The 25,815-nt window shown below is 40.2% G+C and overlaps 2 protein-coding genes and 1 long non-coding RNA gene across 13 annotated transcripts in view; 2 read left to right on the top strand and 1 right to left on the bottom strand.

The window, feature by feature from the left end:
- The window catches only part of OSBPL9 (oxysterol binding protein like 9), a 123,360-nt gene extending 115,818 nt beyond the window's left edge, over nucleotides 1-7,542 (top strand). For 6 of the 7 annotated variants that reach the window (XM_010951808.3, XM_010951807.2, XM_010951806.2 and 3 more), the window contains 8 exons: nucleotides 322-406; nucleotides 1,071-1,181; nucleotides 1,622-1,685; nucleotides 1,808-1,948; nucleotides 4,135-4,213; nucleotides 5,005-5,096; nucleotides 6,481-6,616; nucleotides 6,840-7,542. In XM_010951808.3, coding sequence (XP_010950110.1) covers nucleotides 322-406; nucleotides 1,071-1,181; nucleotides 1,622-1,685; nucleotides 1,808-1,948; nucleotides 4,135-4,213; nucleotides 5,005-5,096; nucleotides 6,481-6,616; nucleotides 6,840-6,914 — 783 coding nt within the window. In that variant the 3' untranslated portion in view covers nucleotides 6,915-7,542. Of the gene's footprint in view, nucleotides 1-321; nucleotides 407-1,070; nucleotides 1,182-1,621; nucleotides 1,686-1,807; nucleotides 1,949-4,134; nucleotides 4,214-5,004; nucleotides 5,097-6,317; nucleotides 6,617-6,839 lie in introns of those variants that run through there. The other variant, XM_045514313.2, reaches the window with a different exon arrangement.
- Nucleotides 7,543-7,859: 317 nt separating this feature from the next.
- Nucleotides 7,860-25,815, bottom strand: part of NRDC (nardilysin convertase) — a 71,412-nt gene continuing 53,456 nt past the window's right edge. For 2 of the 4 annotated variants that reach the window (XM_010951812.2, XM_010951813.2), the window contains 17 exons: nucleotides 25,505-25,609; nucleotides 23,577-23,700; nucleotides 22,928-23,014; nucleotides 20,845-20,964; nucleotides 19,723-19,774; nucleotides 18,646-18,796; nucleotides 17,358-17,485; nucleotides 15,630-15,792; nucleotides 13,798-13,829; nucleotides 13,425-13,563; nucleotides 11,449-11,496; nucleotides 11,104-11,156; nucleotides 10,626-10,709; nucleotides 9,987-10,077; nucleotides 9,622-9,738; nucleotides 8,635-8,724; nucleotides 7,860-8,484 (listed from right to left, as the gene is read on the bottom strand). In XM_010951812.2, the coding sequence (XP_010950114.1) occupies nucleotides 8,287-8,484; nucleotides 8,635-8,724; nucleotides 9,622-9,738; nucleotides 9,987-10,077; nucleotides 10,626-10,709; nucleotides 11,104-11,156; nucleotides 11,449-11,496; nucleotides 13,425-13,563; nucleotides 13,798-13,829; nucleotides 15,630-15,792; nucleotides 17,358-17,485; nucleotides 18,646-18,796; nucleotides 19,723-19,774; nucleotides 20,845-20,964; nucleotides 22,928-23,014; nucleotides 23,577-23,700; nucleotides 25,505-25,609 (1,782 nt within the window). In that variant the 3' untranslated portion in view covers nucleotides 7,860-8,286. Of the gene's footprint in view, nucleotides 8,485-8,634; nucleotides 8,725-9,621; nucleotides 9,739-9,986; nucleotides 10,078-10,625; nucleotides 10,710-11,103; nucleotides 11,157-11,448; nucleotides 11,497-13,424; nucleotides 13,564-13,797; nucleotides 13,830-15,629; nucleotides 15,793-17,357; nucleotides 17,486-18,645; nucleotides 18,797-19,722; nucleotides 19,775-20,844; nucleotides 20,965-22,927; nucleotides 23,015-23,576; nucleotides 23,701-25,504; nucleotides 25,610-25,815 lie in introns of those variants that run through there. The other 2 variants (XR_012511285.1, XM_074376499.1) reach the window with 2 other exon arrangements.
- LOC123615903 (uncharacterized) overlaps nucleotides 20,844-25,815 on the top strand; it is a 40,557-nt gene continuing 35,585 nt past the window's right edge. Inside the window, exon 1 of one of the 2 annotated variants that reach the window (XR_006723716.2) lies at nucleotides 20,844-20,980. This is a non-coding gene — a long non-coding RNA (uncharacterized LOC123615903). The remainder of the gene's footprint in view (nucleotides 20,981-25,815) is intronic. The other variant, XR_006723717.2, reaches the window with a different exon arrangement.

Below are 25,815 nucleotides of genomic sequence, written 5' to 3'. Positions count from 1 at the left end.
GACAGGCAGTATGTGTCTGTTCTTACTCAAATTGCAGATGTTGACAAGGGCCTGTTCTGTGCCAGGCTTGGCCCTTAGTTAGGCACGTGATTCTTGCCTTCAAGAATGTCTCAGGGAGACTTAGGAAGACTGACACAAACCAGTAATTCCCATAGTGTAGTGAAGTGCCGTAAGAAAAGTATATATAAGATGCTTTGGGTGTGTAGAGGAAGGGGAGCAGTTTTCTACCTTGGGAGGAAGTAGAGACTCCAGTTATTAGATTCTCTGCAGTGTCATTTCTCTTTCCATATCAAAAGAAAATGATATTATATTTGCTTGCAGGAGCTAGTTTCAGAAGGACCAGTTCCCTGGGTTTCCAAAAACAGTGTAACATTCGTGGCTGAGCAGGTTTCCCATCATCCACCCAGTAAGTAAACAGAGCTCCTTGGCAACATCCACTTTCAAACTGTTCTGCCTGAAGAAGGTCATAGAAAGCTCCTTAGCTGAAGTTACTGTACTGTCAGTTTCATGGCTACCTATATCTTCCCAGTCCTGTCTGTTCCTTGCATAAGTTCCAAAGACTCTGTTAGCTTCACTGATTAAATATGTATTAAAAGAAGGGAATTAGGGAATCAACTTTTAATGCTTCTTAAGTCTTATATCAACTGTAAAGACAGTTGATATAAAAGAGATGTAGTTTCTGCACAGTTCGTTCCCGGCATAGTAGAAAGAATACATGTCCTCATGTGTTATTTACTCAGTGCATTAAGACTAGTAATACTGGATGGGCCCAGGTTGGTGACCGTGCTTTTGCTGACCAGAAAAACGACAGACCCTTTGATTTTAAGCCTCTGGGATTGGCCATCGCCTCACAGTTCAGGGAGGTTCCTGCCCACATGGTGCTGAATGGTTGCTTGCAATGGGGAAAACAGGGTGTAAAAGGCAGATGGGTAATTCCTGGCCACATTGGAGGCTGTGCTTTGATGGGTAAAGGATTTCCCCCATGCAGCCAGTACTTTCTCTAAGTTAAGAGGGTTGGAGAGGTGACCATAGCTATTTAGTGCACTAATTGAAAACAACTATCTATTCAGTTTCAGCCTTTTATGCTGAGTGTTTTAACAAGAAGATACAATTCAATGCTCATATCTGGACCAAGTCAAAATTCCTTGGGATGTCAATTGGGGTGCACAACATAGGGCAGGGTAAGTCTGTGGGCTTTGGGTGGACTACAGTGTTAGTAGGAGGATTTTATGTCATTCTAATATGTGCTGGACACTAGTCTAGCCTAGAAAGAGTGAGTGGCCCCAGAAAGGCAGGCTGAATGTTAATGTTTGCATGGAGGCATGTGTACTGGGGGTGAGAGCAGGGCTGGGGTGTAAGATTGATTTTCGCTAAATTGCTTAAAGCTTTTTTTTAATCTATTTTTTAATCTTATTTATTTTAAAATTATTTTGGGGGAGAAGGTAATTATGTTTATTTATTTATTTAATTATTATTTTTGAATAGAGGTACTGGGGATTGAACCCAGGAATTCGTGCATGTTAGGCACGCACTCTACCACTGAGCTATACCCTCCCCCCTTAATTGAATGGAGTATCCATCAACGACTCATCAGAGATTAATTACATCCATCTCTCCACAGGTTGTGTCTCGTGTCTAGACCATGATGAACATTACATTCTCACATTCCCCAATGGTTATGGAAGGCAAGTAGAGTGGTGTCCATTCCTGTGATCAGCAAGCAGCAGACCGTGCTATTGCTTAAGCTGTAACCCTCCTTTCTTTCCTCTTAACTGTTAGCCTTACCTGAAACTTTCTGATTTTGCAGGTCTATCCTCACAGTGCCCTGGGTGGAACTCGGAGGAGAATGCAGTATTAATTGTTCCAAAACTGGCTATAGTGCAAATATCGTCTTCCACACTAAACCTTTCTATGGGGGCAAGAAACACAGAATTACCGCTGAGATTTTGTAGGTATTTTGTTTTTCTGCTTCAGTACTCCTGCGTCTCTTCCTTTTGTCTTGAACTATAACTGACCATTGTAATGGCTCTGTCCTTGTAAACTTGTTTCACATCTTGTGTGGTATGTCTCTTTCTAAAATCCCGTATCAGAAGGAGACCTAAAACCTGGGCTCAAAACAGTCAGAGGTCATTGGTGAACCTGACTTGCAAATGGGGAACTGAGTCTTCTTGGATGTCCTAGCTAACCCAGATCATGGGTTCCTGAATCATCATTGCTGACTTGGACCATGAGCTAGTCCATATAGTAGACCCTAGGACTCCCACTGAAGTGTCTCAGAGCCCTCGTAGCCCTTTTTTTTTGTTCTGTGCCTTTGCTGGGGAAAAACAGTAACTATCACATCTTTGCTTGGTTCTGTTTGACACTCTAGGGTCAGATGAAGACAGCTGTGCTGTCTGGGTAAACCATCAGTTGAGTGGTTTCAGAGCCTGCTTGAAAGAGGAAAATCTGCAGGACTTTCTCTGCCCTTGGATGCCTTATTGGGGACAGTGTTGCAGTGGAAGACACAGGATTAGTTAACCAGTTTTCTAGGGAGATGATTAGGATGACAGAATCAGCATCCCAGAAAATCTTGAGCAGGATGGTACCAGGAACACAAGATGAAGTTCACTAAGGATCACTGTAAAACCACAATATTATTGCAGTCAGAAAATACAGGCAGAGCTTAGAGAACAGCACAAGTCACCATTGTAATGGAACTGTCCCCCCAAAACAGGCAGGTGGAGAAAGTAGGATGTCCAGAACCAAGTCCTGGGTGGGCCTGCTGCTCAGAGTTCCTCGGAGGCCAGCAGCACCAACAGGAACCGCTAGTACAGTTTTGGGCCAGCCACAGCGGCATAAAATAGAAACACTGCCTCCTGAAAGAGTGTTTGGTGGGCTCTTCAAATTAGGGATTTCAGCATAAGGTGAGGGATTGTACTGGCTGAATGTTTCTCAGACTTTTTGGTCTCTGGATTCCTTTACCCTTAAAAATTATCAAGAACCCCAAAGAGCTTTTGTTTATGTGGATTATGTTCATCAGTTTTCCTCATGAGAAATTAAAAGATATAAAAATATTTATAAATTAATTTACAAGTGACAATAATAGCATTTTTATGAAAAAGAAAAAAAGTTTTACAAAACATTTCTTTAAAAAACTTGAGTGGCATTGTATATCTTCTAAATTTTGTAAATAATTAATAGAAGACAGCTGGATCCTCCTACCTGCATGCATTCTGTTGCCACATATCACATAGCCTCTGGGAAACACTGTAAACTTGTGGGAAAATTAGAGTAAAAAGGGCAAATAATGTCTTAAGATTATGAAAACATTTTTGACCTATGAGGGTCTTGGGAACCACAGACCACATTTTGAGAACCACTGCACAATAACCATGTAAACCTGGAGCCCTACCATTTTTCTTTCCTTGGTCCTGCTTCCCACAGAGCCCCTAAATCATAGAGGAAACAGGTTTCAGTCCAGCACAAGCAGCTTCATCCCTCTACCTGTGTATTTTTCTCTTTCTAACCTCCTAGCCTCCTGTGTTCATACCTTGCCCTTCCTAACCTGTCTTTTGCTGTAATACTTATCAAGTTCCATACCTGCCATATATGTCACTATCATGTCCAACTAGGAGCCTTTCAGGGCTTCTGAGGAAGGGATCCTTGCTCAGGAAAAGAGGTAAAACCTTTTGATCCAGAGGTCCCTTTCAGCCTGAGGATGTAAGCCTGGTCTCCTGCCATGTATCCTTAAGTGAAACCTCCTTGACCCTCATCCTTACAGCATTGCCCTTATCTCCAGTGCTCACCTCAACTCACCGCAGCCCTTGCTACCCAGAATCTCAATGGCAGTGTCTCTCCCCACTAGGCTGTGAACACCTTGAAGGCAGGGACTGTCCCTAGTTTGCTGCGGTCCCAGCACCTAGCTTATCTCATACCCACTGTTCATGGGATCTTGAGTTGATTAGCTCTTGTTTAGGGCCCTTGTGCTCACAGTTGGCTCTGGGAAGTCCAGTTTTTATTAAGCTGCCTTTAAAGTTGCTCTTATATGTTGTGCTCTGTGTAGGTAGGCCACATTGACCAGATTCTTTGGTAGAAAAATTTACAACTTGAGACTAATAACAAAAGTTTGCGGGTTGTTTTTTTTTTTCTATTTAGTTCTCCAAATGACAAGAAGTCTTTCTGCTCAATTGAAGGGGAATGGAATGGTGTAATGTATGCAAAATATTCAACAGGGGTAAGAATCTGTTTTGCTACCCGTTTTGGGCTTCACTGCATCGCAGCCTGTCCCTTACTTTGGCTTCCTTCATCTGGACATTTAACCACCAAGAGAAGCTCTAATGCCATCTCTTCAGGGCAGGCCTTTTCCGTCCCCCATCTGTTCCCCAGCAGTACAGGTAGTAGAATAATTTTTACTTTCCTCTCTCTTAAAATACTCAGGAATAATATATGCAAAAAATGCTTGTCACTCAGTAAATGTTAGCTTTATCATTAGGCTATGTGGTGAGTATGTTTATAAATAGATGCTAAACTATTACTTTGTGTGTTTGTATATACAGTTTGATTTTTGCATAAGAAATGTATTAACTGCCTGACACCAGGGATACAGAAATGAATAAGTGTTTGTCCTCAGGGAACTTGCAAACTACCTAATTAAGGTGGGAGGAAGATGGTATGGGATAAACAGGAGGAGCCAGTGACTTTGATTTTAGACTTGGAGAATTTGAAATGTAAAAAGCACTTCAGACCACCTAGGATTAGCTGTTTATGAGTCTAACTCCAAGATCAGCCCCAAGCATGTAGCACATAGCCACGTTGAAAATGTCTGTTCAGTTGAGTCTCTACCAAGACTTCAGACACACAGTTATAATTTATGCTGAAGATTGCATATGAAATACATTGTCTCTACATTAACATGTGGGGTTTCATTATTACATCTGTTAATTAAAGTTTTCTGGGAAGAGCTGACTTTTACTCCTTAGAAGAGTGTGAACAGTAAAACATCTACCTGCCTCTTCTGTTTTCTAGGAAAATGCAGTTTTTATAGATACCAAGAAATTGCCTATAATCAAGAAGAAAGTAAGGAAGTTGGAAGACCAGAATGAGTATGAATCCCGCTGGTAAGGACACGATACAACTAGAGCCGCTGTAGCAATGCTCTTGCCGTTGGCTCGGCATAGGTGCAGGGCTGGGTTGTGGACCACACAAGGTATAACAGCACAGACTGAGTTTGAATGCCTGGGTTCATAGGCAGCTCCTCCACTTACTAGCTTTATAACCGTAACTGTAAGCCAGCCTCTCTTTGCAGCCTCTGCCTTTTCTGGAAATGGGAACTACCTCAGCATTGTTGTGAGAACTGAGTAAGATAAACTTAGAGCATATATATGATGCTTGGCCATAAAAGTACCAAGTGTATGTTGACTTACCACCATCTTTGTGGTTTACAAGAGATGGCAGTGAGATCCCAAAAGACCTTCAGGTCTTTTTGTTTGCAAGAAACTTTTAAAAAATTTTCATTCCTGAGTATTTCAGTATGTATATCTAAAATGAATTTTTTAATGAATTTTTTAAAAACACAAAAAACACTATCATACTTTTTAAAAAAATCGGTTATTCTGTAATATCATCAAGTATCTCCAAATATCTCATTGGTATTCAATTTTCCATTAGTCTCAAATGTCGTATTTTCCCTTTCAGTTTGTGCAGTAAAATCAGGATCTTTTAGTGGTATAAGGAATCATGCACTAAAATTCTTTAGCACATTAGCATATTCTTTCTTTAGCATCTTAAGTGAAGGGGACCTTACAGATTATAACCCGTCTTGTTTTTACTCGTCAACAGTCTGCTTGCCTGAACTGCCTGCTCATAGTTGTCAGTGGAAATGTATAGACATTTATGCTCTGCTATTCACACAAGGGGATCTTAGGATGGCTACTTTCCTAGTTCCTTGGAGCCTTCACTTTGTAAAGTACTGTTTGGACCAGACTTGTCCAGTTACCATCTTCTAGGCCTTGAGAGGAAGCCAAATCTCTTGCCCTCCCTTAAGCCTCTGCAGTGCATCTCTTGACTCTTACTCTTTTAACTCCACGGGAGTTTTTCTGAAATGGAACTTCTCACTTCTGATCTAACCCTTTTGGTTTATAATAAAGGATGTTGAAGCCCTAGAGAGGTGAGCTGACATCTCTAGTTAGAGGTAAACCCACAAGTAAAATCCCAATCTCAGTTTTTTTCTGTTCTATTGTCCTAACCATATATCCAGCTTTCTGCCCCATCCTTTATTTCCTCCTTTGACAACTAGCAGTGGAATCTTCTGAGTCCATTTCTCTATTTTTTTACTCTAGTGCCCTGGTGCCAGCTTAAGGAGATTTAATCTGTGAACTACAGCACTTAAAGCCATTTGACTTTGTACTGTGATTGTTATGTTCAGAGTGGCTTTAGCCTTTCATTCTCAAGCTTGCTAAATCCTCTGTCCATCAAGTACTTAGCACCCTGACTTTTCTTTAGCCTTTGGAAGGATGTCACTTTCAACTTAAAAATCAGAGACATTGATGCAGCAACTGAAGCCAAGCATAGACTGGAAGAAAGACAAAGAGCAGAAGCCCGAGAAAGGAAAGAAAAGGAAATTCAATGGGAGACAAGGGTAAGCTTGCTTTGGGGAGCCCTCCTCGACTTCCTAACTTCTGTTCCCTGTGACTCGGTCTTTCATTTCTGTGAATGCTGAAGTACCAAAAGATTAGTGATGTAGGAGATGAGCCCTGGTCCCTGCCTGAAACTCACTGCAGTGCTTTGGGCGAGTGGAGAGAGAGGTGGGGCAGGTGGAGTGGCACAGGGACATAAAATAATTCTCCCCCTTTCTCTTACAGTTATTTCATGAAGATGGAGAATGCTGGGTGTATGATGAACCATTACTGAAACGTCTTGGTGCTGCCAAGCATTAGGTTTGGAAACACATAGTTTGCATCTGGTGACCAGGGCAGGAGGCATAATTAAGCAACAATTTTCCTTTGGGAGAACAATTCACTCCCTTCTTACTGCAGTGGTTCCTATCTCAGGGATAACTGGACTTTCTGATGCAGATGAACAATTAAAGCAAGAAAAGCTTCCCTTTTTCCTATTCTGTGGCAGTTACAATTTTGACTTCAGTCCTGAGAAAAACTTCAGGTGTTGAAAACAAGATGTCGGCTCCTTATCCAAACCCCATGCTTTGAAAAGCATTTATGAATCCCAGTCTCAAACTCTGCACTGTAGTACTGCTGTTGATATATACAATATGTTTCCTAGTTCATATAATCTTGGGTTCTATATATATATACATATATACATATATATAATATACCTGATGCCAGATTTTTCATAAATACTCCATCTACTGTAAATACTGGTTCCTCTGAGTTGTTACTAAAATTTAGCGCAATGTATTAAAAATCAAGTGTTAGGAAATTTCGTGGTCTCACCTACAATAACGTTTATTTTGGAATTGAACTATTACTGTATCTAACTCTAGACTACAGTTTAATTATATTCAGTGCTTCTTAAGGCTTCATAAAGTAATTTTTCCAGCCTTTTTTTAATGCGTTTCTTTTATTATGTTTATGACTACACTTGGATAATCATAACCTTGAATACAGGAGCTAACTTACAAGGACTCTCTGAACTCATGAAGGGAGTCCATCCTTTTCCTCCCTTACAGTCTGTGTTCTGTCTTTAGCCCCCAAAATGCTATTCTCAAGTCTTAATTGAACTCTCAAATAGCACACGTATGGCTACCAACATTTTATCCAAAAATACTTTATTGCCTTAGTGGGTTTGGGAAGAATGTTTATTTTTAGATCCCCACCCCACACTGAAAATATAATAAAAGGAATGCCACAGCAGCACATGGCTCATTCAGAAGGGCAATACAGAACTATCTTTATTTTTAAATACATTAAAAACAGCAACACAGGTATTAATATTAGCACCTGGCATTTAGGTACTAAGAAGACATCGGTTACCTAGGGCCTCGCAAGGCTGTCGTACAGAACTGGATTCTCAATCAGAGAGGGATAGGACAGGGCTTCTCGAAACAACTCCTGCAAGCTTTCAGATTACAGCTTGGGCCATCCTGCTAATTTCTCTCTGCAGCTGCTATAGTAACCATTGGTTTGTTAGTCACAAGAGAAGGGGGTAGGTTGTAGGGGCAGGGAGCAAATCAGATTCTATGATGCCAGTGCAAAAATTCAGTGGAAGCCCTAAGGCAGTAGTAGTGTGACTTCATAAAGTACAAATACATTTTTAAATACACAGTGGTTCAGGCCACAAGACTGCAGTTTATTTGACTATTTTATGGTAGGGGAGAAGGTTAAGTTTTGATGTGAAAGCCCTGATATCAGTAATGGGGATGGTAGACTCTGCCAACAGAGGAGAGGTCAGCAGGTAGGTTAGCTGCATCACTTCACAAGAAGAGTTTGAATCCTCACCGGAAGGGGTACCATCCTCTTCCAGCTCATACTTCCCAAATCCAACAACCTGAAAAAGGCCAAGGACTTGAGGTGAGAATGTTGACCAGATTTGAACAAAGACCTGTCAGGATCTCTGATATTAACCCAAACTCAGTGCATGGTAACTGGGCTAAATGTCTGAAAAGGACAGAGCTACAGCTTAGGTACCCATACTTACATGAACGCTGAGCATTTTACTTCCTCTTCCTCTGTGGGCCTTGAACCAGTTGACTAGGTCTGATTTTGAGAATGACTTCAGTGCTTCAATCTTACAAGGGGAAGGGAAAATAGAAAGCTATAAAAGGCTAACATTGTATCTTCTGACAGACTTCTTAAGCATTACACCCTAGGCAGACCTCATTGGTCCTGCTTAGTAGCCTGAGCACATCATTTGATTCAGCTGGCTCCTAACCTTCCAGAGAAGGATAAAAACCAGCCTCTGACACACCTTTGTGTTTATTAGCAATGACTGACCTGGCAAATAAGCAAGGAAGGGTAGCAGATGCTGTAATTACAGCTAAGTACTAGTCACTGAGCCAAACCCATCACACCTTAGTGTCACCTCTCAGATACATGGTGATGGTGTTATACTCTGGTTTGAGAAAACTGCTTTTATTAGGAAAACTGCAGAGCCTAAAGAGCTGGGCTGAACAAAACCTCTTGTTAAGTAACCCCTCCTTCCATGTCCTTTGGTAATTTTGCCGCATAGGGTTGTTATCAGAGCACTGGACTGTAGGACCCAGGGCTCTCTTTTCATGAGATTACTTTGGGCTAGAAGTTGTCAAATCTGGAGTTGTTAAACCTGGAAAAGGAACTCCATAAAGACGAGAAGTTCTCAATTTTCTTTTAAGTAGCAGACCCCTTTTTTCTCCACAAGCCTTGTAATAGAGAACCTGAATATATATACAAAAATGGATTTGCTCTGATTGAGACTGGGGAGTAAGGATTAGCATCCTGCTCAGTTGGCCACCTAAGGTGCTAGAGAGGCTGGTCTGGAAACAAGATTTGATTAATCAGATCAAGAAATGGGCAAGAAAATAACCAACCCTGCACCAGTGCCCCAGGTTTCTCGTCAGGATTTGCCCCAGGACTTGCCTAGAATTGTGTCTCCTATTAAATCAGGAGTCCCTGTCAGGGCTTTCTTACTCTGAAAACCGTGTTATACCTCATGGGCAAGGCGGTCAAAGAGATACTGCTGGGTCACCACTTCATTCCAGTTCCTGTCCACCTCCTCCCCAAGGTGGGTGTCCTCGCATTCCTTCAGCTTGATCAGAGCTGTGACCTGTTATCACCAAAAAGACGCCCTCAAGCATGGCATCACACCAGTTCCCCCAGAACACACTTGGCCCTGTCTAGTCTGGTTTGTAAAGGGCCTGCCGCGTGATGGGGAGGCATGAAGCCAGGAAGACATGGCCGGATTACAGTGAGGCTGCAAAGAACTAGCTAGCACACAGCACTGTTAAGACTGGTGTCTAGTTGTCATGAGGGCTTGGTGGGCCAAAGAACAAAAGACCAGGCTAGCACAGTCACCTGGGTGTTAAATGCATCCTCAGTGAGGTTCTCGATCTTCTCCTCAAAGCTACAAAGAAACTCTTCTATCTTCTTATCAACAACTTCAGAACTGAAACAAAATATCTTCAATTAAAAGTCATCAGTGACCAGGTCTCAAGCAGAAGGCAAAGGAGAGAATTGGGGCTGAGGCATATTTTCAGGGAAGAGGCTGAAGTGTTAACTCTTCCCTAAGCTGAGGGAAGGAAGAGAATGGTGAACAACCCTACCCCTACCCCACCTCTAGCCCGATTTCCTGGTATCATATGAAGCCAGTGACAACCATGCTTGACCATTACAAAACTGAGAACCAACAAGGCCTTCTACCTTGGCTCAGGCATGAATGCCAGGTCAGGCATCTTTGCCTTTCTTGTCTCAGATCTGCCTGAAGAGAGGAAACACTGGCAAGCCCTGCACGGTCACCACAGGACTTGAGCAGACCCTGTAGGCCCACTGGAACCAGTGATAAGTCCTGGCTCAGGCCATCTATGAACCACTCTCCATCTCCTACCCCTCCAATGACTAAATGAAGCAAAACCTATTTGGTAAGAATTGCCTGAGGTTTAAGGATGCAGCCCCTATTCTCTGTGCCAAGAATAATAGTTGGGCCCGCTTACTCACTTGTATTTGGTTGCCTGAGTCCCCACGGTGACAGAGAATCCTAAAATCCCAGATGTGTTTCTACAGGTTGGGTAGACGTGGTACCTACAGCCAGAGTGAAAAGTTCTATGAACTCCTCGGAGGCACTAGAGATGAGTGGGAAGGGTTTCTCCTCACCCTTCCTGGACCTGGAGGTCCTGGAAGAGCATCCATAAATATGCACATCTATTTTATTCTCAGATTAGGGTACCCACCCCTCTTCTGAACTGAGGGCTACAGGCTAGCTTTTTTTCTTGCTAATCTTGAAACTTGACCAAACAAAACCTGATCATAGTCCAAGATGCAAATCCCAGAAGTTACGACCAGTAAGTATGACTCTAACGCATGGAAGGACCAAAGAGCTCTGAGAGGTTGCTCAGTCAGGACACCTCATAAACTTAAGCCTACCAAGTAAGCCCCAGACCTTACTTGAGCTCAGTGCTCTTTCCAGCAGACTTACCCAAGGGTCTGCTTGGTTCGAAGGAAGTCAAAACAAGGCTCTTCCATGTGCATCTGTAATTCAACATACTACCCATCAGCTCAACTTCTCTCAGCAGAGAAACCTCCATTTCTTCCCCCAAAAGTGTAACACATAACCCCAGAGTCTAGCCTCCCTAACTGCTTTCTTCCTAAGTCGCCCAGGCCCCCCGTCCATGCTCACACTGAATGAGAAATACTAAACAAGCATCTCCCCTACCAATCACAGATCTCTGACCACTCCTAACTCCCTAGCCCCCAGGTTGAAATGCCAATCCTTGTGGCTCAGGGGCTCCTGAACACCTCAACTCTTCTTAAAACAACTTACCACAAGCAGCTCCATAAGAGTGTATTCTTTCAGACTCCTGGCACCTGACTGAAAGGAGAGGCCTGGTCAGATCAACTGAAAATCCAAAGGCTTACAGAGTTTTTTAATAATTCAGCAATTCTTCCCCCAAGAGTGACTATTCCCACTCTTCTATTCCCCCAAGAAAGTTTATCATACCCTCTTTTGCCATACTTTCTGCTTTCCCACAAAGTGGAAAGTCTGTGAGGACAGGAATCATGCTTGATCATTCGTATTCCCAGCTCTAGCACAGAACCACAGGCAGACATGGAGATGAGTCCAATAATCCCTGACCTGCCAGCTCCTGCCAAAAGGACCCAGAGAACACTACCTAAAATCAACTACTTGCAGCTCCAAGTCCTAAAGAGAGCAGGGAATGTCTGGGGATCAGTGAAGGGTATCTAGACCTGTTCCTCAGATGGAGAGGATATGAGTAGGGGCTTCCACAGCCACACACAGGGACCCAAAACCAGCTGATAAGAAAAATGCCTAAGAGGCAGATACCACACTTGGAGACCACATCCTGGCTGTCCTGGAGACAATACAGTTAGAATAGAAGAGGGCAGGCAGCCAACAAGCAAGGATGCTGCTAAGGCATCCCACAGTCAGGCTTTTTTGCAGGCTCCTCTGATAACAGACTCATTTCTATTCCTTATCCTTTTGCCAAAGGAGGCTGAAGCCTATGTGCCCTACAAGCCCTATTTAGTCAGCAGCAAGATTTCCTGTTTGCCTCTGAAAGGACTGCAACAAAACCAGTCAAAACCTTGTATCAACTTCCTGTTCAAAACGCTCTCTGTGAGGAGGGAATCGGTTCCCTAAAAGAAGTAGTTGGTATTAGAAGCTAGTGCTAAGAGGTGATAGATGGAAAGTACCTCAACAGACTCAGTCTTACAATATGAAATCCTGCCTGCAACTAGAGAAAATACTCTCTGGGTTAAGCACCAAAACGTGGATGGGACTAAGCAGGGCCAGGCCATACTGTTCATGAAGTTTGGGACCTGGTGGTCAATTCAATAAGTAAGCTGAGAACCTGGAAAATAACCCAGATAGCTACAGGCAGACAAGCTGGGCCTCTAGGAAAAGATTCAGGCCCAGGGCCAGAAACACAATCAAAGGACAAGTTGGGAATGAGGCCATGCAGTCCAGCCCGAAGTCCAGGCCAAGGATCTTCAAAGAGCCTGACAGAGAATTGACTTCCTCTTGCAGAAAATCCAGGACCCCAGCAGCAGCTCTAGGAGCTTCAGAGGGAAGTCTGAGATCAGTCTCGACACGCACAGGTCCCAACAGTCCTAGAAGTGAGTGGGACTAACTACAGACTAGTCTATGGGCCAATCGAGATTGCTGCAAAGCTCTTCCTTGTTTTAAGTACCATCCCATCTCTCCAGAATGATGTGGGAAAAAAAAGCACAGGATTCAGGACAGAATGTATAAATTCACACCCCAGCTGATATGACCTCAGGTAAGTAAAGGACTCAACCTCAGACTCATCATCCATAAAATAGAGGTGATAAATCCTACCTCTCAGGTGCTTTGAAACCTTTAATTATGACTCTAGTAGTCATTCTGTTTACTTTATACTGATTGATTGGCTATGTTTACTTTTGCTTATTTTCAACACTGTCCTTTTAACAAATGTCACCCTGCTCCTTGGAGTTCTGTCAGAGGAACATGTAGGAATTTCCAGCCACACTTCAGTTTCTGTCCATCTAGACTAGTGGTTGGGTGGTTAACGAAGCAATGTGATTGAAAAAGGATCCATTTCACTGACAGGAGCAATTTTTAAATGTAGTTATTTCAAGAGGACAAATGGTCCCAAGCACAAAACCACAGAGGTAACCACAAAACGGACTTGAAGATCATAGGATCACTTCCCCCAGATAGTTTGGACCTTCCACCAGGCTTTGGTGTCCTAAAGATTCTCAGCCATGAGCACAGCTGTGTGCAAAGAGGCCACTGACCTGGTAGTATACAGTGACTTCAGAGTTGGCATCACCTTTGTTCAGAGCTCTCACTTTGCAGAGGTGGTGACCACTGGGAAGCTCTACCACCTGGAACTGCACAGGCATCTCCTGCTCCAGAGGCATGAAGTTCAACTTGCTGCAAAACAATCAGTGCGGGTCACTGAGGCAGTGCCTTTATCCTCTTACCCCCGCCCCAAAACTGAAAAGGTCAGGCCTTTCACAGTCCCTTCTGAACTGCTCTGATTACATAATTAGCCTCAAAAAAACCTACTACATCTCTGTTGTGGATTTAGCAACAACCAAGTTGTGGGCTCAAGGCCTCTTACTATAAACACATAACTCCCAAAGAGAAAACTCAACCAGTACTCACTCAACAACAAATTTCAGGAAATCCATAGATTCCTAGGGGGCAAAGAGAAGAAAATAATGACATCAGGCTCTACAGACATTAATTTCACCGAGAACCAACTAATACCAATATTCTAATTACTTGGGAAGCCCTGGGACGCGTTAGGAAAGGAGATAGAGTCCATCAGGCAAAATGCTGGTCTTTCACTTAACTGGGCTCATCATTCACTGGTTCAATATTGATTATGTCTGTTGAATACTAAGCATCTCTCAACTGAAGTGGCTCCTTTTCAGTTCTCCCTTGGTCCTCTGTTTACCCGTCCACTGTGACAGTTTCCCCACTGGATCAAACTTAGTTGTTCAGTTTACCCCAATAGGCTGTGCCCCCTGTGACAACCATGACCATGTTTTAGAAAACTGGATCTATTATACGTAGCCTGGCATAGAGTGAGCAAGAGAATAAATACTTAATACTAAGTGAAGGATGCGTCTGACCCCCATTTCAAGACTTGTTTTCTAATCTATAAAATGAGGGATAACTAGGGAGGTGAGCTCATCTCTAAAGCGGTTTTTGCTTGGGGCAATTCCTGGTACCAAGTCCTCTGAACCAAAAGGACCCCTGCATAGAACTCCCACTGTGCTCAGAGAAGTAGGCAGCTAACCCTGCTCTTCTTCCTGGTTGAGGCTTTCAAACTTCCTTCTGTGGGCAGGACAGAAACGGAAGCTGGTTTGGGGGTCGGGGGATAAAGGCAGAGCTAGAGCAGCCAGTCTGAAGAGTGGCTATTTATATATTCCATCAAAGGGCTGGTTCTGAGAAACAGGGAGGCCATGGAGGAAGATGATCAACAGCCCAACAGTTTTAGGGAGAGTCCCAAACAAGCACTCTTGGCTGGAAGGGACCTCAGTTAGTTACAAGATCCCAGAGACACATCCAACTCATTGTGTATCAGAACAAATTCTTCATATGCTCCCAAACCTACTACTTGTCCTGCTCCTCTATCAACCCACTGGTTCAAGGAGCTTCATCCTAGACCCCTCCCTTCTCTCTCACTCCCATATCCAATCAGTCACTGAGTTTTGACCATCCTCTACGTCATTATTTCTTAATCATTTCTTTTTCTTTTGTTTTTCCTAACCTCAGGCTTCATCATTCTTCACCTCAACTTTTTTTTTATTATAGTAAAAACACAGAAGTTAACTATCTTAACCATTTTTAAGTGTGAAGTTCCATAATGTTGTTTCACATTGCTGTGAAATGGAACTTCAGACATTTCACCTTGCAAAACTGAAACTCATTACCCATAAAACAATGACTCCCGTCCTTTTTCCCCCTCACAACTCTTGGTAACCATCACTCTACTTTCTTTTTTTATGACTGTGATTACTCTAGATACCTCATATAAATGGAATCATACTTCATGTCAACTTTAATAACAGCTTCATAACTGGCCCCTCTGGATCTTTCTTAACGACAAATCCTATTTTAAATCCTTCAGTGGTTCTCCATTTACTAAAGATAAAGTTCAAGCTCCTCACTTTGATACATAGTTTGACACACAAGCTTGACAAGTTCTGCCTAAGTATGTGTATGTGTATATATATTTCAACAAATGTAACCAATACCATATATTTACCAAACCCATTTAACTCAAAGTGCTGTCCCATACCTGCAATCTCCTTCATAAGAAAGTCTTGCCCTGCATCAGAGAGGCCAGGCTCCCTTCTAAACAGATGATAACAATGCTGGGCCTGCCAAAACTACAGAGCTTCCCCTTCAGGGAAGAACTCATGCAATTCCAGAGCTCACAACAGCATTCAAACCTAGCCAACAGCAACAGAGCACCTCATACTCACTGTGCCTGTGGTATTTCCTTGTACCAGGCCCTCAACAAAGAGCTGGGATTTGAACTCTTTGACAAAGCTCAGCAGAGACTCAAGAGAAAGGCCATCCATCAAAGCCCGATACTTGTCAATCATAGACCAACGGGCATATTCCAGAATTAAAAGCCGCACATCTCTGTACAGAAACAGAAAAAAAACAAGGTTTTGCTGTAAGAAATGAATCTAAAGGGTAAAGAACGATTTGGTTAAGTTTCTATAGATGCTGTGTTTCCAAAAAGAGACTATCAATTTCTATCACAACTCCAGACAATGAAACAATGTCATAATCACCAAAAAGCATTTAAAACTGCATAGTCAAACTGTTACAAAGATTTGCTCATTAGTAAAACTCACTCACTTATCTGTTTCAGTTGCAAAATAAAATATTTCACCTAAGTTGCCAGGTGAGTCACATACCAATTTAATACTACTATTTTGATTTGAAATCTCACTAACATTTATTTATTACATAATGGAGGTGACTATTATGGATATCTATTACCATGATGACAATACAGTATAAGTGGTTCTGGGCCAGAATCAAACTAACCCCTGGGCTCCTCATCCCCCAACCCCCTCCCACACATTAAGCTGTTTGAACTTGGCAAGTTATCTAACATTTGTGACTCAGTTTCTTCATTTGTAAAACAAGGGAAATAATACTGGCTACCATTACAGGCTCTCTGTGAGAATTAAATAAATTTAAAGTTCTTAGGTCTAACACATAACAGATCTTCAATGAATAGGTATTATTATTACTCTACCACATTTTAATAAAGTAGTATTCAGGAGTTACTGGATACACAGGGCTATTTTTCATGATATCAATAGTTCCTGACAATTCTCCTTTCCAACTTGTATTTGGTTTTAGTTTTTGTAACTTTTTGTCATCAGATTATTAATTATTACATGTCTGATTCTTAACTACTCCCTCCCCTGCTTTTGAATTTTGGCCATTTATGGGTTCATTATAACTATGTCAAAAGCAGGGCCTCTATATAAAATTGTTCTGTCTACCATTTATAGATCCAGCAAACAGGTCAAGAAGGGGCTTGCAAGCCATGTACACAAAGGGCTGTGACTGCTCAGAGGGGACTTTTTTCCCCTCCCACAAAGGCTTTTTTTCTGATTCACATGAAGGTACCCTATAGGCTACAGTTAGCCCTGGATGAAAGAACAGGCAGGCTCTGATGAAAGGTCCAAGAGGGTTGCCTACTGGCAAAGGGTTTAAGTATTAGTCTACAGACTATCCAGAAGTCTTCTTGCTCTCTTCTGGAACCTTGGCTGAATTCTGGATAGCTGCAGTTGCCAGATAAATGATGTGTTAAGCAATTTAACTGAGCTACTTATCATAACATCCAATACGCTAAAGTCATCACACTAAAATCAGCAGTAAGCAATTTTGAGTTACAACAAAGCCAGCACTTCTTGAACTATTATTTACTTACAAACTTTGGAAAAAACACCCTTTTTTACCTTTAGCCTCTAATCAAGTATAATAGTAGGCTGCTTGCAGTCCTACTCACAAATAGCTGGGTTTAGAAATCCTGTAACTCCATGGGCTGCTTTCCTAAAACACAGCACAGTTCTATCACGCCTGAAAACAAGCACTGAAACTATACCCTATTCCCCAAACGTAATTCCTAGGAAGGCAAATACTTCCAGGCCTTCAAAATACAAGCTGATCCCATGTAAACTCACTTGGCCAGAGTCTCAGGCTTGATGAGGATATTAAAGTAGGTCTTCTTCAACTGCTCAGTTATCATTGTGAAGACAGCTGGTGTGGAACTGAACTCCGCTAAGTAGTCAATAATAAGCTGAAATAGTAGCTAAGAAGAAAAGAAAGAAGCACTTTAAGTGGAGAAACATGGAAATTTGCTAAGTTTTAGGGGGGAAATATTTCCCATTGGTTTTTACCAGGGGTTCAGTATGGTAGTAGGCATTGTGGGAGACATAAGAGAAGTACTAATGACTCAAAGAGTCTTTAGGGGCTGAAATCCTCAATAATTGTCTGATTTGGAGCAATGAATCATATTTTTAAAATTTTTCATGGGTATTCTTAAATATTTTTTCCTTCCACCTAAACTGATCCCTAGTTGTAACATTAAGTTGTAACACTAAGGCTATTAGGTAAGTGTCATAAAATGAGGAACCTCAAATACTTTTCTGTGATTTGTATTTTTAAAAAGCTCTCCAGGTAATTCCAAAATATACCTCCCAAATGACAACTATCAGGCTTCAATCTGTCTGGATTTTAAGTGACATTATATTTAGGCCTTTGAAGGTTAATAAAAGTAAAGTATTCCATGGTGTCTCCTCCTAAGAGCAATCCTCGTTCCCTGGGGAGACTGACAGGGACAAGGGTACAAAAGAGAAACTATATTCTTCTCTAGGGTTTTTGCGAAGATATGGAGGCCATTACCTCTCAGCACAAGTCTAATTTCTGCCAGACCCTCTCCTCCAGATTTTTCCTTGCAGGAACCCAATTCCCCAAACCTTAATCTACATTCTGCCCAAGAAATCAAGATATAAAATTTGTCACTGGGTATATAATATTATTTTACTTCGTACTTAATGATCTAACCCAGCATCTCATATTTCTTTCTTTACTTATGAAGTTTTTGACAAAGTGACACTGAAACACATTCCTTACCAAAAGATAAATTACTGACTTTAAGATACAGAGTCTGCTTCTAAAGGATCATAAACTTAGAAGGGAAACAAGATACATATTCATAGTGCATACAACACAGATTAATGTAATTAATGAATATATGTTGCTTTTATGTGTGGCCAAAGTTACGGAATAGCTGTTGTCAGCCCAATAATACACATAATAAAGCACAATAATACACATTAGTAAACATTTCTTTCTACGTACAACACCTCACGCACAAGTCTCTGCTTGGTGCTGTATGTGCAACAAATATAAATTCTCAAATTTCATTTTTAAAGCTCTCTACAAGGAAAACAGAGCGCTTATACTTACAGGTAGTTTGTGGTTGAATCCTTTCACTCGAATAATTAAACCATGTTCTCCAGCTACCAGCTTGTACTCCAGCTGTGCCACGTCTGCTTCATAAGCTGGTTCCGCAAGGTTATGGGTAAGGATATTGACAAAGATATCAAAGAGGACCACACTAAGAGTATAAAATACAAATAGCATCATTAATTGGCAAGAAACAGACAAACAGATTTGCTTCAATTTAGAGTAAGAAACTTCATTTTTAGAAAGATGTTAATTCACTACTCCAGACAGAATGTAAAACTGTCTATTAACTGAGTTCAAAGGTAAGTACAGCTTACCCAGGGCTCCCAGTTTCACAGGAGCATTAGAGAACTCCCATTTCAGCAGTGTCTACCTTTTTCACGTCAAGCACACATAGAAAATTTATACTGCACAATAGATAAGTGTAAAATGCATGGAAAGGCAACTGGCCCAAACGTTCTGGCAATCCCTGCAGCTTAGGTTTTCTGACTGACGAATTAAAAATCTGAGGGAAGGTAGGAGGGTGGTGCCATTTTTTAAGCTGAGTATTAATAAATATTAGTGCTGCATGACATTTTAAGGCTGTATCTTACAGGTTACATGGCAAAGGAAAGAAAGAAGCACACTAACATTTCCTGAGCACCTCTTATGATTCAGGCACATTTTAGTCTCTCTGACCTGCCACAACGCAGCTATCTACATACATATATAATAATCTGCTAAGAACAAAGTATAATCAGATTCCTTTGCCAGTCTCTCAATACAGGATTAACAGATTTGTTAGTCCACATCACAGACTGGAAGCTAACCCAAACTCATCTCTAAGGAACCTTCTCAAACCAGTAATTCAATGACTAGGCCTGCACTGTCAGCATGTTTTACAAATGTGTGCTGGAGATGGAGCAACCACAATTCCATTTCAGTGATTAGGATCAATAATTTGGGGCACAGAAAAAAACACATAAACCAGGAGCACAGCTCAAGCACTGACAGAGAAAATGGCAGAATGACTGAAACAACAAAATAGTTTTTTAATAATGATAAAAATATTTTCCAGAAAAGAGGACAATTTCTTACTTTGCTGCAGACTTCTGTATCAAAGGTGAGATCAGATGGAAACGTATATATGCTGAAAGAAAAAAAGACCTTAAATAAGAAAACATAGGCCAGAGGCCTCAAATATTTAATACATCTGCTATTTTCCTCTAAAACAATGGTTTTTTTTTTTAATTCTGAAATAAACTACTACCCCTTAAATTCTCATTACATTTTTATCATTAAGGGTCTTTAGAAAGTAATATTTACCCATTCTAAATAGTATCCAGAAGGCACACTTTAATTCATTGGAAGACCAGATATACAGACAGACTCAAGGGCTTTGGTCAGGGAAAATGTTTCCAGAGGTACACATATCAAGGGACAGGGAGCACTCCCAATGCTCACAGAAAGTTATAGCAGAGCCTTTCCAAGGAAGCTGAATGTTAAGAATATTTTTAGAAACTCACAATCTATTCAAGAAAAATTGAGTAAAAACCTTCCCAACAAACTCAAGAATCCCTCAAAGCTATAGTCCAGTTGTGTTAAGGTTAGGGATTTGGGTTAACTGGCAACCAAGAATACTCAGCCTTTGGTTTCAAGTTGCTTCAGCAAGTTCCCATGCCACGCACAAGAACAGAAAAGAAAAAAGCAACACAGCTTGGGCTACCATGTTGAAGACAAGAACTTCAGTCTACTTAACTGTATACTATGCTTCCTTTGTGCTGAAAAGCAAAATGGTAGAGGGAGAGAGACAGAAGATACATTTGTAATGCTGGGCTAGGTTATCTATTGTGTCTAAGAATAATTTCCTTCAGCTTACTCTTACTCTGTCTCTTTTTAACAACACTGTTCAAAAACACCACCCATTCCCTAGGATGGCCAAACACCCGGTTCTGCTTTCATATAACTGAAAGAAAAATATCCGAAAATAATTTCATTTTAGGCTTGAATCTTTATTTCCTGGAATCTGCAGTGTCTATAAGAATTTCTGTGATACCACAGGAGCACAGAATAGATCTGATAAATTAACCTAGAAAAGGTCTTCAAGTGGAAGGGGAAAGAGAAAGGAAGGGAGGTGTTAGACACAGGGAGAAAATGTTGCTACAAAGTGGAAAAAGACTTGTTATACTTATTTCACTGCTTTTGAGGGAAACATTTTACCTTTGGGGATTTTAAATTTGTTGTCTTTCTTATACCATAGGCAACCTTGTGGAATGTCCACAATTTTAACGGGGTATTCTGTCTCCGGACAATCAAAAGCCTTCAACGTGAAGTCCGTGGCTAACAAAAGGAAAAGGTAATAAATCATTCAGGTATTTCAACAGAATTCCCCGAAATCTGTTCTTGATTTCCAAAGTCTAAGAATCTTCTTTGTGGCATAATAAACCAAATTCAAATGCTGTAGCACAATAAATTAGTAGAACAATACTAAAAAGAAAGTTCCCTTGACCTTAAACTAAATGAACTCTGAAGAGCTGTAATTTCCCAACAGTTGATTCTGATCTCTCCATAATCTGCTTCATTCCCTTTCTCAGAGACAATCTTAACTGTAATTTGTATAAACCAATTTACAAATGAATTCATTCTTTTTTTTAATAGTATGTACTCTTCTGTGTTTGGATTTTTATTTATTTTGTTTTGTTTTGGTTTGGTTTGGTTTTGGGGGGGATGTAATTAGGTTTTTATTTATTTATTTTTAATGGAGGTATCGGAGATTGAACCCAGGACCTCGTGCCTGCTAAGCATACACTCTACCATTCAGCTATATCCGCCCCCGTCAGATGAATTCATTCTTGAATGAGAACGTATTTTACCAAACTTACAGACTTTTGAAAGGTTACAGAACAGTTCTGTTGAAACAACATTAAATGTGTCCTTTAAATTAATGAAAACATAAATTGTTTCAACAACACATAGGTGCAAAATAGCTAATTTAAGAATTTTAAAAAAGGGACTGGCTATATTCATTAAAAAGAAATAAGCTGTTTAGATACTTCAAGTTCAAGATGTAAAACTGAATCATCTAAAATATGCAAGACTTTTTGTATAAAATATAAAAGCACTTTTCCCCTAATTGAGGTTAGATTCATATAACATGAAATTAACCATTTTAAAGTGAACAACTCGGCAGCATTTAGTACACTCACAACAGCGTGCAACTACCATTTCCTTCTAGTTTCAAAACATTTTCATTACCCTAAAAGGAAACACCATACCTATTAAGCAGTCAACTCCCCATTACCCACTCCCTGCAGCCACTGGCAATCATCAGTGTTCTGTCTCTATGGATTTACCTATTCTGGATTATTTCATGTAAATGCAGTCACACAATATGTGACTCCTTGTGTCTGTCTTCTTTCACTTAGCATAATGTTTTCAAGGTTCATCCATGTTGAAGCATGGATCAGTACTTCATGACTGAATAATACTCCATTGTATGTATAAACCATAATTTGTTTACCCATTTATTCACTATGGACACTGGCTATTTTTACTTTTGGCTATTGTAGATAATGCTGCTATGAACATATATGTACCTGTATTTATTTGAGTACTTGGGTATTTTTAGGTATATACCTATTTTGGGGTATATTCCTAGGAGTGGAATTGCTGGGGAAAATGGTATTCTGAGTAAATCAGTTATATGCAGCTTTAACCTTTGACCTAGACCAGTGACTTTCTCATAGGACTGTTTTCCACTGAAAGCTAGTAGACAGACAGATACACACACACATGCCTACCGGGAAAAGAAGTTCTTTAAATAATGCCCTTTTCTTTATGCAATGAAATATTTTGCTATTTTCAATTCTAATTGATTTTTTTAAATGCTTTCACAACCCATTACACTGATTTCACAACCCTCTGATGGGATGCAACCTATAGTTTGAAAAACACTAGAACAACCAGACAGGATAAAGGCAATTCCTACAGAGACTGACATGAAAGGATCAGCGATGATATACCAAAAAAAGGCAAAAGCTTTACAGAGTCCCAATATCCATATTTAAGTCCTCTTTCCTCCATTCACCAACTGAATAGTCTAGGACAAGTCGCTTTGCTTTTCTGAGCCTTAGTTGTCTCATTTGAAAAAGTAAGAAAACTGTAATGCTCATCCCAGAGCATTACTGGGAAACTCAAATATGAATTCAAATGTTATTTTATAAAACATAACGTTCTACACAGGTCCTATTTGTTTTACTAGTACATGGATGGATTATATAAAATGACTGCTATTTTTACTGACCTATGTACTTATTTTCAGCTGGAAGGTGAAGATCTGGATTTAATTCAAAATTACTCTTCCAAAGTTCAGCCCAAGAGTTTTCAATATCTGTAGAAATGAAAGACAAACTGATCCAATAAACAATGCAATGTTCAGAATTCTCTTAATAGCAAACCAGTCAACAACTGGCCTTCACAAATCAATTTTCCTTTTGCCAGAAAACTGTGACTGACATATCCAAGAATTCTAGACTCTTGCTACTCATATGTCTGGTCTCAGCAGCACTGTTATCACCTGGGAGCTTGTCAGAAATGGACAATTGTAGGCCCTACCCCAAAGATACTAAATCGTAATCTTTATTTTAATAAGACCTCCAGGTAATGCATATGCACACTGAATTCTGAGAAGCACATTTCTAAAACACAGTCAAAACTCTGCCCCCAAACTACCAAGATAACAGGATTTTTTTCACTAGCTTATAAATTTAGATATAAACCTAGCGGAAAATAACTTCCTGCAAAGCAGTATAAATAATTTTCACTTCAAAGGAAACATCAGAAAAAATATATGCTTTGTTTCCCACAGGAACCATCAGACAAATTATTATGGAATGAAAATTCATAGGTGAGTCAGATACATCTAAATGTAGGACAATTTTTAAATATCTTACCTTCCATACTATACTGAGTCCCAAACCACTTCTCCTTGAGGTCACACTTTCCCTCATTAGCACCAGACAGTAGAACAAGATTTGCCTTTTGAGGAACTAACTGATTAAGCGCTTCAGCAATGACCTAATTGGGGGTTGAGGGGAGTGGAACATACACATAACAAGTTCAACTTTAACCTAATACATCTCTGTTAAAAAGCCAAAGCCACATTGTATTAGACAACCCAAGACCCTAGCATCTTGATGTTCATGAAACTATTTTCGGTTCACGGACACCCTAATTTACAAAACTTCATTAGTCTATCAGCTGTTTCAAATGTTTCTTCGTAATGCTATAGATAGTACTCATCTCAAAACCTACATAGTAATAGGACTAACAGTAAAAAGAACTAACATTTACTAAGCTTGTACTGTGTGCCACGCAATGTTTAACATACGTTGTTTCATTTAATCCTAAAAACAGCCCTAAGGTATAAATTTTATAGAAAGCCTCAGAGGTTAAAGGTTAAGTCACTAGCTCAGGTTAAAGATTCTATAATTTGCACAGAACAACACACCCAGAAGTGGCAAAAGCGGAGTTCTAACCAAGTTTGTACATGATTCTAAAAACTATGCTCTTGACTGCTATACATTATATTACTTCATACACAAGAATCAGTAAAATGATCCCAATGTAGGGCCTCTTTCAATAATCCTTCAGCTACGATAAGGACTAAACATAAGACCGTGGGTTAGGTTTAAAACCCTAACTACCATTTAAACACCATTTCTTTGAGAAAAAAACAACAAATAGTGGTTCAGAAAAAAAATACTTGGATCCCTGGGCACAACCACCCTATGGAGAGGACAAAAATGTGTGGCTGCTGCTTCTTCCTTTAAAATTCCCAATCCTCTTTAAAATTAGTAGTTTTAGAATACCCTATATCAAGGGGAGGGTATAGCTCAAGTGGTAGAGCGCATGCTTAGCATGCACGAGGTCCTGGGTCCAATCCCCAGTACCTCCATTAAAACAAACAAACAAACAAAAAATAAATCTAATTACCACTGCCCACACACTAAAAAATATATATATATATCAAAGTTTCTCAACCTCAGCACTATTAACATCATCTCAGGCTGGGTAATTCTTGTATTGTTTGTTCTATGAGGGGGAGGTAATTAGGTTTATTCCTGATTTCCACTTGGAGGAGATACTGGGGATTGAACCCAGGACCTCTTGGGCGCTGAGCATGCGCTTTACTACTTGAGCTATACCCTTCCCTCTGGCTGGCTAACTGCAGAACATTTAGCAGCATCTTTGGATTCCACCTATTAGATGCCAAGAGCACTCCCCAGTTGTGACAAATAAAATGTACCCAGACACTGACAAATATCCCCTGGGGGAAAAATCATCCCTAGTTGAGAACTGTTACCCTATATGGAATAAAATGACTTATTCCCCAGGACTAGCAGAGGAAAGACCCTGATCAACTATTTATTTGTATGTAATACTGTCCATAAGTCACATACTTTGAATTCAGAGAATCTTGTATTTTTCTTGTAAATATGTTCAAATGATTAAAACTTAATTGTCTTTAATAGAATTAAAAGGTTAGTTAAATAAATCTCTAAGTGTCTTTAGCAATTAAAGCACATAATTCTTAGGAATGACTTTAAATAACTATTTTATAGAAGTTTCAGCACTTGAAAAGTAGTGAGAATATTACCTTAGAAGAGGTCTTGATTTTCTTCTCATATTAAAAGAGTCAAACACAAGAATCATGAAAAATTACCCACAAAACTAGTGATATTTCTTCTGTTTAAACAAACAAAAACCTTGGAAACAGATATAACCAAATTTTCTCTATTCCCACAGTTCTTAAGTACATCTCTGCACTATCTCACCCTCCTCTTTCTCTACAAGTAAGTTTTAGAAATGGAAATCTTACTTCTGGCTTGTATTCAAAAAGAAGCTGATCTCCAGTGAGAAAGTCCTGTAGTGGGTACAGCTGCATATTTTCACACAGATTTTCCACATATTCAACTGGATCTGTCTGTAAAGAAATAAAATTACTTCACACCAGAAACTTCCTATTACTATCCTCAATTTGCCACAACATATAAATACTTAGATTTTTTTAATAAACAATGAGACCAAAAGCTTCCAAACAGATACAACAAGATATAATTGTAGCTTAAGGATCTGATGCTCAGAATTCTAAAAAAAATTTAGCCAGAGCTACTACCTTAAGGAGCTTAA

This window comes from Camelus bactrianus, chromosome 13 (genome assembly GCF_048773025.1).
Source record: "Camelus bactrianus isolate YW-2024 breed Bactrian camel chromosome 13, ASM4877302v1, whole genome shotgun sequence".
NCBI classification, from domain to species: Eukaryota; Metazoa; Chordata; class Mammalia; order Artiodactyla; family Camelidae; genus Camelus; species Camelus bactrianus.
The sequence above is the reverse complement of the archived record's forward strand: the minus strand, read 5'-3'. Positions and strand labels throughout refer to the sequence as shown.